The sequence below is a fragment of the Mastigoproctus giganteus genome, chromosome 2 (assembly GCF_048544385.1).
Source record: "Mastigoproctus giganteus isolate SK-2022 chromosome 2, ASM4854438v1, whole genome shotgun sequence".
NCBI lineage: Eukaryota > Metazoa > Arthropoda > Arachnida > Uropygi > Thelyphonidae > Mastigoproctus > Mastigoproctus giganteus.
Window position 1 is genome coordinate 138,649,324 of NC_143576.1, and position 15,355 is coordinate 138,664,678.

The 15,355-nt window shown below is 42.9% G+C and overlaps 1 protein-coding gene across 2 annotated transcripts in view; it reads left to right on the forward strand.

The window, feature by feature from the left end:
- The first annotated feature begins 13,807 nt into the window (after positions 1 to 13,807).
- LOC150089601 (uncharacterized) overlaps positions 13,808 to 15,355 on the forward strand; it is a 152,663-nt gene continuing 151,115 nt past the window's right edge. For both annotated transcript variants that reach the window (XM_090368684.1, XM_090368685.1), the window contains exon 1: positions 13,808 to 13,919. In XM_090368684.1, the coding sequence (XP_090224810.1) occupies positions 13,917 to 13,919 (3 nt within the window). In that variant the 5' untranslated portion in view covers positions 13,808 to 13,916. The remainder of the gene's footprint in view (positions 13,920 to 15,355) is intronic.

Genomic DNA, 15,355 nt, shown 5'->3' on the forward strand with positions numbered 1-15,355 from the left:
TTCGGAACGTGTGGACGCATGAACAATTGATGTATCCAGCTTTAATCTCGTCAGGAGGTTTAGGAGAGTTAAAAGTCAGGATAACGCTCCTGGTTTTAACAATTTTTCCGTCCCTTCGCGCAGTAATTCTCTTGACGGCAATAACTCCCTGTGGTTTTAATTCGGAGCAGATTTCCTCCTCGGTTACGTCGAGAAGGTCCCACTCCGAAATGACACCTCTCGATGAATTGAGTGTTCTGTGTGGTGTCACTGTTATGGCTACTCCTCCGATTGATGTTACTCGGAGTAGATGTTCCGATTGCCTGTCATTTTTAGTTTCAATTAAAAGGTCTCCAGAACGAAGCCTCTTAACTGATTTGGGTGAACCTGCTAACCCATCTAACCCTTTTTGAATAAAAAAGGGCGACATTTTACCAATCGGTGTTTCATTGGTAGAATGCATGATTAAGAACCTTGGGACTGGCCCTGATGGTAATTCGGTTCGCTGCCTCTTTTTAGCAATAATGCTATCTGCATCTTTGTCAATGGTTTCAGATAGGGACCGGGTTGGGGCCCCTGAAGAAGTTAGTTTATCAGGATTCATGTAAATTTTAAGTAGTTCAGTGTCCGGGCTCCCCACCCACCACGGAGCTCAAAGGGACGCCCACTACCCGGCATGCAACAAATGCGCTCGGGAGTGGAACGCCAGGGCTACCCAGACACCATACCCGCACCGCCGCCATCCTGAATCCTGTCCCTCGGACCATGAGGGTAGGGGCGTGGCATTGACACGTTGACCCTCGCAGGCGAGCCTACTAGCCGATTGATCCTAGCCGGGCCTTCCAGGACCTCCCGTCTTGTCGAAGCAGGGGCCAAAGTGGTGTATTGAAGCTGGGCCCCTCAACCACCAGGATCCCCCTTTCCGAATTTCCACGGGTCGCAGCGCACGGCAAACACGCCGGATTCCATTGATGTAAGCCTGGAACCTGGGCTGTGGGCGTTGGATCCCAGTGATGCTAGTCTGGAAGTCCAGCAGCGTCACTGGGAGGTCCCCTCACCACGTACAGGTGCCCACGTCGAGGGGTTTGCTTTCGGGCATTTGGCGAGGAACTGCAAATCCAAAGCTGTGTGTAGCCATTGTGCCGGAGAAGGCCACTTTTCAAGAGTGTCCCAAGAAGGCCGACAAGCCGACTTGTGTTAACTGTAAAAAGCGAGGTAATGTCTCTGACCATTCTGTCCGTAGTAGGGACTGTCCAATCTATAAGGGATATTTAGAACTGATCTAGAGCAAGGTTGTTTATGGGTAGTACACCCATAGCAACTTATACTGAAGGGTTGGGCATACTTCAGATCAACGGTCAGAGGTCGTATCCAGTTGCTCTTCTGTTGGCCGAACGCTCTAGGAAAGAAAAATGTGACCGTATCCTTTTACAAGAGCCGTACACGGCAAACAATAAAGTTTGTGGTTATCCCCTAGATTATAGGGTTGTACAGTCTAGTCAGGGTTGTCATGCTGCGATAGTAGTCTGCAACAGAGATCTGCTGATTACCCAGTTGCAGAATTTGTGTTCCACGCACTGTGTTTGTGCAGAGGTTATAGGCGCTTTTGGCAGAATATACTTGGTAAGTATTTACGCCCACTATCGGGAAGAACCACAGGCCTATCTACAGTACATAGATGAATTGTGTGCTGTTTTAGTGGGTAAGAAAATATTTATAGGTGAAAAAAAAAGGTAAAGTGCGGCCATTATCAACCCACTGCAGGACGGAAGCCTCCTTAACAATTCATGCTGAGGGAAATGGACCATAATCTGCCACACTGGTCCAGTGCGGGTTGGCAGATCGACCGTATCAGCAGTCAGGGGCTTGAACCCCGGTCTACTCAAAAAGCGTGTGCTACTGCACTCGCGCTCCTGACCACCCGGCTACGGTATTGATGCTAATGCCAAGTCAGTGACTTGGGGTAGTACAATCTCGGACTACAGAGGACTGCTCTTCTACACTGCAAGGCGAGTCTAACATCGATATCTCACTTTGCACTGGTAATTTTGTCAGTGAAGTCAGGAAGTGGTCGGTGGAGACCGTTGGTTGACTAGTGATCACCGGGTCTTACGATGTGAGATCCGTCCTTTTGAACGCAGAACTGCTAATTGTGATGTGAATAGGTTTGTGGTGAGTACTGCTAACTGGAAAACATTTAAGACAGTCTTAAACGACGTAACTGCCAATGAAGCCTGGAGACAACGTTGGTGTTGTAGCTTGGAGGTCCAAAGAGTTTCTGTTATTAGTAAGCTTCTTCAAAAGGCTTGTAGTGCATCCATGAGGAGAGGTAGGAATTTATTTATTTATTATTATTATTATATTTTCTCTCTGCCCATAGGAGTAGGAAGCTTTGATTCCTGAATACCTGTGCGGGGAGGAGAGATTTATTAGTTTATTTAATTAATATATAAATATATATATATATTTTTTATTAGTATTTTTATTTTATTATTATTTTTTTATTATTATATATATATATTTTTTTTCTCCCAGGCTTGGGCGGCTTGGGGGTAAGATTGCTGGCGCCCTCTGGTCTAGCACTTCCACCAAAGGGTACGGAAATTTTGTGCGGTCAGCACAGACAGTACAGTAGACTTAGGCCCAGTTCCAAGTTCATAAGGACGAGCATCAGGTAGCAGTTATCCTAGGTGATGACTGCTCTCTGGTGGCTAGGTATCCTATATAACGATAATAAAATCAAGTATATTAGGTGGATTTGGACAAATGTCTGGGGGCCACCAAAGACAATAATAATAATAATAATAATAATAATAATAATAATAATGTTCCCTAGTGGTGTGGGGAGTTAAACAGACTTAGACGCCTTGTCAACCAGACTCACAGAAAGTTTCAACGAGCCAGAGGGTCAGTCTACCGGAACCTGGACGACTACCGGGAGCGATTTGCAGCGGCAAAAAGAAACTATACCAAGAAGATTCGCGACTGCAAGCGGAAGGCTTGGCAGGACTTTGTCTCTGACCGAGGCAATTCGAATCCTAGGGGACTGCCGTACCGGTTAGTTATGGATAAGGTTAGACATGACCAGGGTCTAGCATTCGGTTCTTGGGAGTTTCAGCGAGTCTCAGACTTGGAATGATACGATGCAAACGATACTCTGTGTGCTTTTTGCCTTCAACAAGGTCGATGGTGAAACGGCCGAACAGACTGCTACTGTATTCGTCTAGCTAATCAGAACAACTGTAGTTCTGTTGCATCCAGTGAGATGTTTACCTTAGCCGAACTGGAGTGGGCTGTTAAGCGCATGAGAAATCGTAGGGCCCCTGGCACTGATATCTGAGCGGATATCATCTTTTAAGGGCACAAAAGGTGATATAGTTGTACACGTTGGCACTAATAATATCAAGAGTAGGAAACCGACAGAATTACTTAACAAGTACAGGTCACTGTTGAAAAAAAGGGGTGAATTAGGGTTGAATTTGAAAGTGACTGCAATTCTGCCCAGACACGATAGGAAGGAGTATATGATGAGAGCCTAGTCGATCAATTCGACCCTGGAAAGATTGTGCAAGGCTCAAGGGGTAGACTTTTTTTCAGCCTGGACTGTCATTGTTAACAGGAGAGACTGCTTCAACAGGGATGGGACACACTTAAATAGAAAGGGTGCAAGAATATTTCCTGATGCTATCGAGGCAGTGTTAGGTGGGTCGGAAAACTGCTAGCTTGGGGGGGGGATACAAATACTAATAGATTAACAGTAGCCACTGGCAGACGTGAAAGTGATTCTTGCACTGCTTCTACTGGAATGAGCAGAAGCCTGAAAAACAAGATGGATGCACGATATTTCAGAGACTGCTGGGAGTCACTGCGGTACAAGTAAACACATGGGTTGTGTTAGGGTAGCTAAGAACAGAAACAGGTGCTGTATACTTGCGTGGACACACCAATGCTAGGAGTTTGGTAAATAAATTTGATGAATTTGAAGTATTGCTGAAGGCATCAAAGGCGGTTATTATTGGGATATCAGAGACGTGGTGTCATACAGACATAAGGAATGAAGAACTGGAATTTGGGGAGTACAACGTCTACAGAAAGGATATAGACAGCATAGGAAGGGAGGAGGAGTTATGCTATTAGTTAAGAAACATATAAAATCCAAGGAAGTGAAGCCAGTCGACATCGCTGGATAGTGCAGTTGGTGTGACATAAGCATTGGGAGATCAAAATTGAGAGTAGGAGTGTGCTATAGGCCTAATGACTCTGATGAGTATAACAAGAAACTGTAGAGGGAAAGAGAATGGGCCAGTAAATCAGAGAGTCTTATAATGGGGAATTTTAATTTCCCAGATATTGACTGGAATTTGTGAGTTGGTCACTCACACACTAGCAAGGCTTTTGTGGATTTATTGGATGATTGTTTTCTACATCAGCATGTTCGGGAGACAACTAGAGGGAGTAATACTCTTCATTTGGTTATCAGTAGTGATTCTTCATGCATTAAGAATCTGCAGATAAAGGAACTACTAGGTAGTAGTGATCACAGTGTGCTGAAATGGGATTTACTCAAAGAGGTAACCACCATCAGGGGTAAAGGAAGGATTATTGCTTTCGTAAAGGCGACTACGAAGTCTGAGACGGTATTTAAATTCTATACAGTGGGACCAACTGAAGATTATCAACAACTAATTCAAAAAGGGGAGCATTCAAAGAACTTATCTTGAAAGCTACTAGGCTTTACATACCAACTAAGAAATATTGTTGAAAGTTTAGGCCTAAATGGATGTCAGATGAACTAATGAGACATATGACAGAGAATAAAAATGCATGGTATACATAAATTAACATGTGACACAGAAGCCTATGATAGATACAAGTTGATCTATAACCAAGTTTCAAAGGAGGTTAGGCAGAGAAAGGCGGATTACGAGAAATCTTTGGCAAGTGATGCAAAGAAAAACAGCAAAGAGTTCTTTACTTATGTGAACTCTGGAAGGAAGGGGATGAATCAGATTGGTCCACTTGATATCGATGGGTGAACTGTTCATGATTCTGCTCAGGTAGCTAACAAACTAAATGAATTTTTTGCACAAACATTCACACATGAGGAGTTATCCAGCGAGAGGAATGCCAGAGTTGTATTCAACTCTAGCAGTAAGCTAGAGAATCTTGTAATAACTGAGAGTAAAGTGGAGGAGAAATTGTTGAAAATAAACACAAGAGAAGGCACCTGTGGTGGATGGGATCTATCCAGTAATATATTAAAAGAGGCATCAAAGGAAATAAGCAAACCTTTAGCCATAATTATGAGAGCTTCCATGGACTCAGGGGAGGTACCCACAGACTGCAGATGTGCAAATATGAACCCAATTCACAAAGGAGGATCAAAGGCCTGTGAGTTTAACTTCTATTAAAGACCTGGAAGTTTAACTTCTATTCCAGGAAAATTAATTGAGTCACTGGTTAAAGAAGCACTGCAGGATCATCTAGACAAGACTTCAGTCATAGCTCAGACACAACATGGTTTTGTTAAGAGGAAGCCGTGCCTGACCAATTTGATTGGATACTATGATGCAGACACAAAAGAACTGGATGCAGGGAATAACTTTGATATTATATACTTGGATCTTAGAAAGGCTTTTGATACTGTTGCACATGGAAGACTGCTGCACAAATCGGAGCAGTGTGGCATTGGAGGCAAATTGCTGCTATGAATAAAGGGGTGGTCGAGGGGAAGAAGACAGAAAGTGGTAATTAATAGACACTGCTCTTCGTGGACTAATGTAATTAGTGGAGTCCGCCAGGGTTCAGTGTTGGGTCCATTGTTGTTTTCTGTATTTATTAATGATACTGATGATGGTATATCAAGCTTAATGTCCAAGTTTGCAGACGACACAAAGGTTGGCAGGATTGTCAAGGACACTACTGACACTGTGCTGCTGCAACTGGATCTGGAAAAGTTGAGCAGATGGACTGAGAGGTGGCAAATGAAGTTTAACATTGACAAATGTAAAGTACTACATATGGGAAACAGCAACCCCAGAGCAACGTATCAACTGTGTGGTACTACACTGACAGTGGTAGAGAATTAAAAGGACCTCGGGGTAATTGTGCAGGCAGATATGAAATTCTCTGAGCAGTGCAGAATGGCTGCAAGAGTAGCTCATGGTGTCTTGTCAATGATATACAGGAATTTTTCTAGCAGGGATAAGGAGGTGATTATTCCCTTGTATAAGGCAATGGTCAGGCCACACCTTGAGTACTGTATACAGGTCTGGAGGCCTCATTTCAAGAAGGATGTAGAGCTGCTGGAACGAGTACAGAGAAGGGCAACAAGATTAGTGAACGGAACATAGGGGTACTCTTACGAAGAAAGGCTTAAGTTTTGCAAATTACTGTGTCTGGAGACTAGGCACCAGCGCGGTGATCTGATAGAGGTGTATAAAGCCTTGAATGGTTTGAGCATGCTCAATGCTGATGGGATTCATCCTCTTGCTCAGAATAATCACCTGAGAGGGCATAAATTCAAATTGAGGAAAGACAGATGTAGGATAGACGTGCGGAAATTTGCCTTTAGCCAGCAGGTAGTTTGGTGGAACAGACTTCCATCCCTTGTAGTGGAAGTTGATAGCCTAAATAAATTTAAGGCTCAGCTGGACAGGTATTTCGAACGAACGGAGGGGTGAAGTGGAAGTGAGTTTTTTTTTTTTTTTTTTTTTTGGCTGATGCTGCATAAGCTTGCTTTCTTGCATCATATGCCTCTACTAATGCTAATTCTAATGTTTTAGCGGAGGTCTTGAAAAAGTTTTTCCGTCAATATCCTGATTTATTGTTGTCACTTTACAACCAGTGCCTCGATGATGGCACCTTTCCACAGAGCTGGAAGGAAACTGGACTCACAGTCCTCCTGAAGGGAGACGATTGCGAGAGGACCGACCCGTCCTCCTACACGCCCATTGCCTTGTTATCTGTTCTTGGGAAGACATTTGAAAGGCTCATAATGAATCGCTTAAACAAAGTGTATGGAGACAAACACCAGGAGTCAGACAGGCAGTTCGGCTTCAGACAGGGCCATTCAGCTGAGGACGCCGTGGTGAGACTGCTATCGCTTGTTCGTAGCTCAGAAAGCAAGTATGTCTTGGGCATTTTCCTTAATTTTAAGGGGGTTTTGACTGCCTCTTGTGGGAAAGCATTCTATGCCGATTGAGGCTTGTGGATTGTCCGAGTGATATCTACCTTGTCCTGCGTAGCTACTTTCGCGATGGAATAGTAGTGGTGCTTAACCGCTTTGAGAAAGTTTGTCAAACGGTCTCCAGGGGAGTTCCGCAGGGGTCCATCATTGGCCCTCTCAAGTGGAACTTCGTCTTGGACGAGCTTTTAAACCAAGACTGAAATGTTGTGGAGTACTATTGTGGTGTAGCTTACGCGGACGATGTTGCCGTACTAGTGTGCTGTAACGCCCGTTTAGAACTGGAACAAAAAGCCAGTTGGGCTTTGAGCAAGATACAGACTTGGGCCTCGTTTCACAAGCTAATGATATCGCCGACGAAGTCGCAGTGCATGATGCTTAAAGGACATTTTAGTCCAAACAGAAATCCCACAGTAGGCCTTGGTGGGCTTTCCTGAGGTTTTGCCCCAGTAATAAAATATCTGGGAGTCAATCTTGATCAGAGACTGAGTTTTAACCCTAAAGCGAAGTTCTTAAGAGATAAGATCAAAAAGCTGTTTGGGAAGCTCAGGAGAAAAACCCGAACAGACTGGGGTATCAAAGGACGGAACTTGGACATCCTGTACAAGTGCCTCTTTGTTCCCATTATTACCTATGCCTGTGGAGCCTGGGGTCAGGCAGTTGACAGATGTGCTGTGAAAAGACACTTGATGGCGGCTCAGCGATTTGCGCTGTTTGGCGTGACCAGAGCCTGCCGCACTGTCTCCACAGAAGCCCTGCAGATTATAGCTGGTGCAGTGCCAGTAGACTTAGTTGTTCTCGAGCGACTCCTTAGATACCAAACCAAGAATAACTTACCTTCGGAATTGATGGGTGTCCGTTGTTACCCCGATGCGGGAAGAACTTACGGCAGACGCGACTGAGGGAGGAGAGCAAGCGTATATCGCAAGAGGTCCATCGATCTGGCAAGAGCGTTGGGCAACGTCCTCAAAGGGCAGAATGACGTTCAAGTTTTTGCCTGAAGTTTTGAAATTAGAACAGATACGAAGATGGCCTAGGCTTGGATTCTTTCAAGCTATGGTTGTTACTGGACACGGACTTCGGTTGCGGCTGCATCAGCTTGGCCTCGTGGACAGTGATCGCTATCGTTGCGGACAGGGTGAGGATAGCCAGCATGTGATTTTTCAATGTCAGCGTTATGACATACGAAGGCGAAGGCTTCTTGGCCGATTAGGGGTTTCCTCTCCCCATGCGATGCAAAGGCTTTTTGCTGATGAAAGTGTATATAGAGTTTTCTTGCCATATCTAAAATATATATATTTCACTCGTAGTGCTCAGAGTACTACTTGAACCAGTAGGTTCACTTTATCCCCGCATGCTTGCGGATGTTAGTATTGAGTTGCAACTACTTTTTGTTGCTTATTTAGTTTTGTATTATATGTATATGGTACCTTTAGACTTCTAAATTGATGTATAAATTTCCTCTTTGACTTCTAAATTGACATAGTTTTCAAGATTGTGGTTTAGATCAGAGCAATCTGAATTCTAAAAACTGAGGGCTTGAAAACTGGTGTAAATCTAAAAGGGTAGTAGCGACCTACCTCCAAGGGGCTAGGGATGGTAAACTTCCCAGCGGCAGGGCTAGTCCTTGCTGCTCGGAATGCTAAATAGGTCGATGTAAATAGCTAAATTGCGTTGTTGAGCTTTTGCTCGGGAAACCCTCCAATGAGTGTAAATATGATGACGATGTGCCAAGCCGGCGACCTGCAGTTAACATCTGCACTGACTATTACTTTGGCATTAGAGAGCTCATGGAGGACGTTTTGCAGGTAATGTATTGCAGGGAGAATTCTCCTAATGGGGAGATGATTTGGGCACTGGCGGCCCATTTATTGCAGAGATGTGTTATCTTTGTTACCGTGAGGTCAGGATTGAGAACTATCAAGGCTGCCCAGGGGGTATCTCCATCATGCTGAACTATTTTATACGTGAGGGGATAGCCTTTCACCTCTTTCTTGTGCTTGTAGGGCTCCTGGAGGAAGAGGACATCAAGATTGTCTTTATTGGCCTTCTTCTTTAGTTGCGCGGCAACAGCTTTAGCTCGTTGTGCATTATGTTGAGCAAATTTCATTGTGTTTACATTACTACTTTTATGAAGAGTTCCCTTAATCGGTTCTTGATTGTTGAGCACTTTTGGCTTTTATGTAGACGGAGCAGATTATGTCTATAATGGAGTGATCTGCTGGTAGTTTTAAGGCTTTGCTGTTTGTTTTTTTTCTTCTTTTTTTTTTTTGGTTTTTAGGAGCATTAGCAACTAAAGCCATATTGCTCCGGGAATATGCGGTAGCCATTCCCTGACCTTCCCGCATCCTCCGTATTTGGTGGTGACAGGCTCGAACCCCGGTCTAATCAAGAAGCGTGTGCTATGCACTGCTGCTCCTTCCCACCTGGCTACGGAGGAGCCTAAGGCTTTGCAGTTTGCGCACACTGGTCGGGCGGTTTTATTACGGCAGGAGTTGTAGTTGTGGCCTATGCCTGCACAGTGCCCACAAGTTGGGGAGGTTTGTGGTTGCGCACACGTATGTGTGGTATGGTCGAATTGGCAACACCGAAAGCATTTGGGCACAGCCACCTGTTCTCTAAAGCGGTGGCTGCCCCAATTGATGTAAATCCGTGCCTGTTGGCTGATTATCTTCCAGGCTCTTGGGGCTAACTCAATAACCCAGTTTGTGGTGTTACCGCTTCTGGGCTTTGTCTGGTATTTAGGTGTGATTAGCACTGATAGGTCAGTATCTGGAATGTCTTGCTGCAGGTTTCTTCTGTAGATTTCGTCTTGTAGTTGGGTTGGGGAGAGGTCACTTTCAGTGTCATAAACTACAATGCTCGGTCCCTTTCTCTTGGGGATCTCTGCATAGAGACCCAGGGAGGGCACTTTCGGGTTTTCAATGATTTTATTCGCCTCATCCTGTGTCTCAGTTTCAATAATGACGCCGACGTTGCGAGTCGTCCTCATCGATTTTATTCTGGTGGTTTGAAAATCTTCACCAAAATTAGTAATTATCGAGTTTTTCACCTCTTCGCTTGTGTGGTGAGTCTCTGGTGTGGCTTTCTTTAAGATGACCAGATGTGGGCATTTTAGTAGGGGCCCCTTTCTTCTTGCTGGGAATCGGCTGTTGCTCTATTGTTGTTGTGGTCCTCAGCGCGTGGGAGTATGTGGGGACGCGATATGGCATTTTGTTCTCCCCACAATCAATATAAGCCTGGAGCTTTGCTGTTGCTCTTTCACTCAATAGGAAAGTTTCTATCAGGAGTGTGTCCAGCTTATTCCACAAGTTGACGATTTGGGCTCTAAGCCTTGTGGTCACCCTGTTGGTTTGCTCCTTGAACAGGGTTTCCAGAGCAGCCTTGAGGAACATTTATTTCTCATGTATGGTGCCGTCTGGCAGGGTGGGATCCAGAGGGAGTTCCAGTTGTTTCTCCTCGCTGGCATCTTTTTGACTTCCCTGGTTGTCGTGTATTTCTTCTGGCTCTTTAGGCTCAGTGTGTGAGCGTGTCTCCCGCTGCGAATTTGGTACTATTCCTTTCCTATTCTTTCTCTTGCTTGTCTGGGGGGCCCCAGAGTGGGGGGTCCATCGCTTCATCCTGGTGTTCGATGATAATGGGATGCTGCATGGTGTCCTGGTTATTATCAGGTTTTCCCTCGATATCGAGTAAAATCCGGATTATTGGGCCGACAAAAACCCTGTTTAACGGGATTTTGTGGGTTCCGGTGAAAGTGCTCGTGAAAAGGTGCAGATTGTCACCAGTAGCAGGTCTGTAGGTGGAATAGCGGCTGAACAGTCCGTCAGCGAGGTTTTGTGCTGGTCCCCAGTGTCCACAGGTGGGGGGAGAACAAACAAATGTTAGAATGCACCTAGAGCAGTGGAATTAGTTCTCTATAGCGTTTTTGGGGTTGCTGAAGACGGTAGTGATGCCAAAAACACAATAGAATTCACTGGAGAAGAGTTTGTTCCTTATCATGAAAAGTGTATGGTGGGGGAGTTCACTAAAAACATATTTCTCAGCTATTTAAGACAGTTAAAAGGACAAATTGTTGCAGCTCTCTTTCAGCCCGATAAAAACACTGTTGGGGCACCCTCCACAGTCAAGTGCACACTACCAACGTGGTCTCCGCGTTATAATCGGTGCCTATCTATGGCCCTGCTGCCAGCCACATGGTGACCATTGTAGTCTGGCAAACAAAGGACACAGATAAAAACGCTGGTAATTTGCTAAATTCCCAAAAGTTTGCAAAATTGTCTCACCTAGGGAATCCTCAGATGAATGTCTTTCGACGGGAACACTTTTCTTGGCGAACTGAACACTTAAAACTCATATTTTACCACCAAAATCAGGAGCTCGTAAAAACGTGTCTACTCATAACGGCAGCCATATTGGCCGAGCATAATGGCCGGGAATAAATGAAAACAAGTTTAATAATCGTCATTTACATCCATGGGTTCGTGCGCCGCAGCCGAAGTGCTAGCGCCGTCAGCCGCGCGCGCGCCGCTCCCATTTTTTTTCGCTCCCGATACTTCCTTATTCGTTCCGACTCAGACATTGGGGTATTATTGGAAAGCTGACGAACTGCTCTTTCCCTTCGTATGCGTTCGACATATTTCTGGCTCGCTTTCCGGTGAGTATAGGCGGACATTGTGAAATTTCTAAAATGTTTCAACTTCAATTCGCATTGTCTTCACCAACACTATAATGAAATTTAATTATTTCGCATTAAACCGATAGATATCGACGAGAGCTATTGATTGACACCAAAACGAGCGTCGTACCACGAACGAGTGCGAAGTTATATTGGGTGGCAGTTTGAGAAGCGCGGCGGATCGTACAGAAAATGGCGGACCCCCCACTGCCACCGATGTGGCGCGGCGCGCTATCTGAAAGTCGCTGACGAATCTTTATTCCCTCAACTAATGAGTGATATCAGTTTGGTTTGGCTAACTTTAATACTTTAGAAATTATTAAGCCAAACCTTATCGAATGATTTCGTTACACTGAACTTTTCGTCTCGTACCTCCTTGTACTGTTCTGGATTTAAAGACGTATTCACGTTAAAAATTTTTCGTTCGCCGGAGCTGCAAAACTTGTAAAACACGTGGATTTGATACTAAGTAATAACCTACAAAATCTCTATTTAAGTTAAAAATTAAACTAAGTATCGTAACTAGGAATATAAAGCTACTCTAGAAAATAAGTTAATATGCCAATTTAAGTTAATAAAACAAAAAAAAAAAAAACTTCCCTATTTTCCAGAGCCGTAAAAACTTCGCCTGCACAAGGCTACTCTCTTTCCCTACTGTCTTGACCAGGCAGGCAGCACAGTTGGTAGAATCGCCGCACTTCACACCCCGGGTGGAAAACACCAGAGTTCGAATCCCATCGATGACGTGAAGATTTTTTATGGGCCTCTTACATAACGCGTCTCGGGAGGGTGGCAAGGCAATTTCTTTCGGAAACTCTAATTTTTCTTCCAGCAAATACAAAATCGACCGCAGAATACAGGCAATATTCGGAGCAATATGGCCATAGTCGCTGATGCTCATAAAAAAATCTATTACAACAAGAATCTCAACCAGAAGATTGTACATGGGCAGATGAGATAACAGTCCTGGTGGCCTGAAAATAAGATAATTTTTTTGATGTTAAAAACGTTTTTACTGGCGTTATTCCAAAAATATTGTAACGAAAAACCGTCATGAAAATTTATTTCAGTTTAATTTATCTTCTATTGGAGCAAATTTAATGAAATTTGTACGGAGCTTCATCTTAGCTCTATACTAGAGGAAAAACTTATAAAATTCTGAAAATTGCGGTGGTTTTTCCAGGACAGTGGAAAATATAAACATGTGAACAAATTTTCTCACGGGATAATGTGGACGTATAGCATGTCGTTGGAAAGCTAAGGAATTTAGAAACAGAAATATTAAGGTTTTAAGATATTAAAAAAAAAAAAAATCGGAAGCTGGGAAATGCGTTAATTCGAAAACGCATCCAGTTTCAAGTCATCTGGTGTTTTCAGACTGAATGTAATTTTTTTTTTTCTTTACAATTAAACTCTGAGGCTGGAAAAGAGTTGTGCACATTTATGAAAACATTCTTCAACTTGGACACGTCATCAGATCTTTCGATAAATATTTCGCGTAATGGAATAACTATAGATGGTGTATTTAGTTGTGAACTTAAACCTCTTCAATGTAAAAATTATATCTCCTACTTTAGTCATCACAGACCAACACTTTCAGTAACCGATATGTAATTATTATTAATAAAATAAAAACATTGTTATATTATTATCCATGATTTTTATAAATAAAGAAAAATAAAACGTTTTTAACAGCTGCCGATGACTCTTAAATGCAAAACACGTTAAATATGCTAGTGGCAGGACACGTTATGTACCTGCTACAGAATTTGTTTATTGTTTTATTTATCATAATTCACATGGTCTGGAATCTTTCTTTTTTGATTTTCCGCACAAAAACGAAACCCGATTTTCTACTCAGTAGGTGGCAGTTCAAACTTTTCTAATAATAAATGTAGGTAACTAGGTTTGTTTTGATACACTCCGGTTAAAGATTATAGAATGCTTCTACGTTTGATTTGATATTCGGTTGTTGGAGCGCAATTCAAAAAAAAACTTTTGATTATAAATTGGCATAATATGCTTCATAGCTACAGTTGAACATTGCGTTGCCTTTCATTTTCAAAATTCGAGAAAATGGTTAGTAAATACGTTTAAGTGTGTAATATTTTTAGTTATTAGAAATATCAATTTAGGTAGGATATTGAAATGGTGTTCGCTTTTTTCCCCGTTTTAACGGGTAGGACTACTATACTGTACAACATTTTCAATTGTTAACTCTGATGGTAGAAACACAGTGAAAAGCAAAATAGTAGTTTCTCCATGAATGCCGTGTTCTCGTTGTATACAGGGGCATATACTCCTCCTTAACCGAAAATTTTAAATAAAAGAGAAACAACGGAGGCGTTAAAAAAAACTTAAAAGTCTGGTTGCCATGCCCCCCATCCTATGATGACACTTAAGATAATTATAACTATATAACATATAATTACAATTTATGGTAATTATAACAGTACGCTATACACTTCCAGTTTTTTTTTTTTTGGGTAAAACTCCACTCTTGGGTACTAGTCCATAATTCGACAAACGGACAGGAACAAGCAGTGATTGGCAGGTGCCACCCACTGCTTTCACCGCCCACTGTCCTAGGTTGATATGCCTAGGGTGTTTTTCTACCCCCACTTGTTGCTGTTTTTAAATTGGGTACTTGCTTTTTTATTTTAAAACAATGGGATGGGGGGGATAAACACCATTCCTAAGCTAAGCAAACCCTCCTCCTTGATGACACAAAACAATCAAAAAGAAAACACCTTCACAATCACCCAATCACAAACCTCGGCCAACAGAAATCACTCCATTCTACGACCATGCCCACTGCATGGAGACCAGCGGTATCCAAATAATGGAGTTTAGCCATTTTTTGTTATTAGGCTTCAAGGTGTGCCTGAATTTAAAAAAAAAAAGAAAAAAATTATTGTTAGAAATGGTGTTCCACTGAATCATGGTCAAATTATCTAGCTTATTATAGGCAAAATTACGACTATAATGTCCTTTAAGAGCATATGATGTTACTAGATTTGCCTGCAAAATAAGGTTAACAGGGAAGAAAATGCCTCAGGAAAAAACAAAGCTATTAAAAATAAGCTGAGGAATATACCTTGGGAATGGCTGCTGCCATAATCAAATGGTGAAATGTCAGGGCATAGTTGAATTCTGTGTTTTCTGTTTGGTAGTAGTTGGTGCATCAGCTTCTGTGGCCATAATGCCCCTCCCAAGGCTTTTGCAGTACTTTGATCCAAGCTTGAGGCGGGATTCGAACCCGCGACCTTTAGGTTGCCAGGCAGGCACTTTACCCACCCGGCTAGCCAGGTTGGCACAGTTGAATTGACAGTAGTTCTAGCTCACGTTACTTAAATGGGTTGATGCTCTTGTAAACTCCTTTGACTCTGTGTGGTTGTTCAGAGTAAATAGAATATTTACTATATGCCTGTAAAAATCAGAAAATTGAATGAATCGTTAATGTGGAACTTGTTTTTTAGTTTTTAGATTAAGTGATCAAGACATGAAAGGCAGGA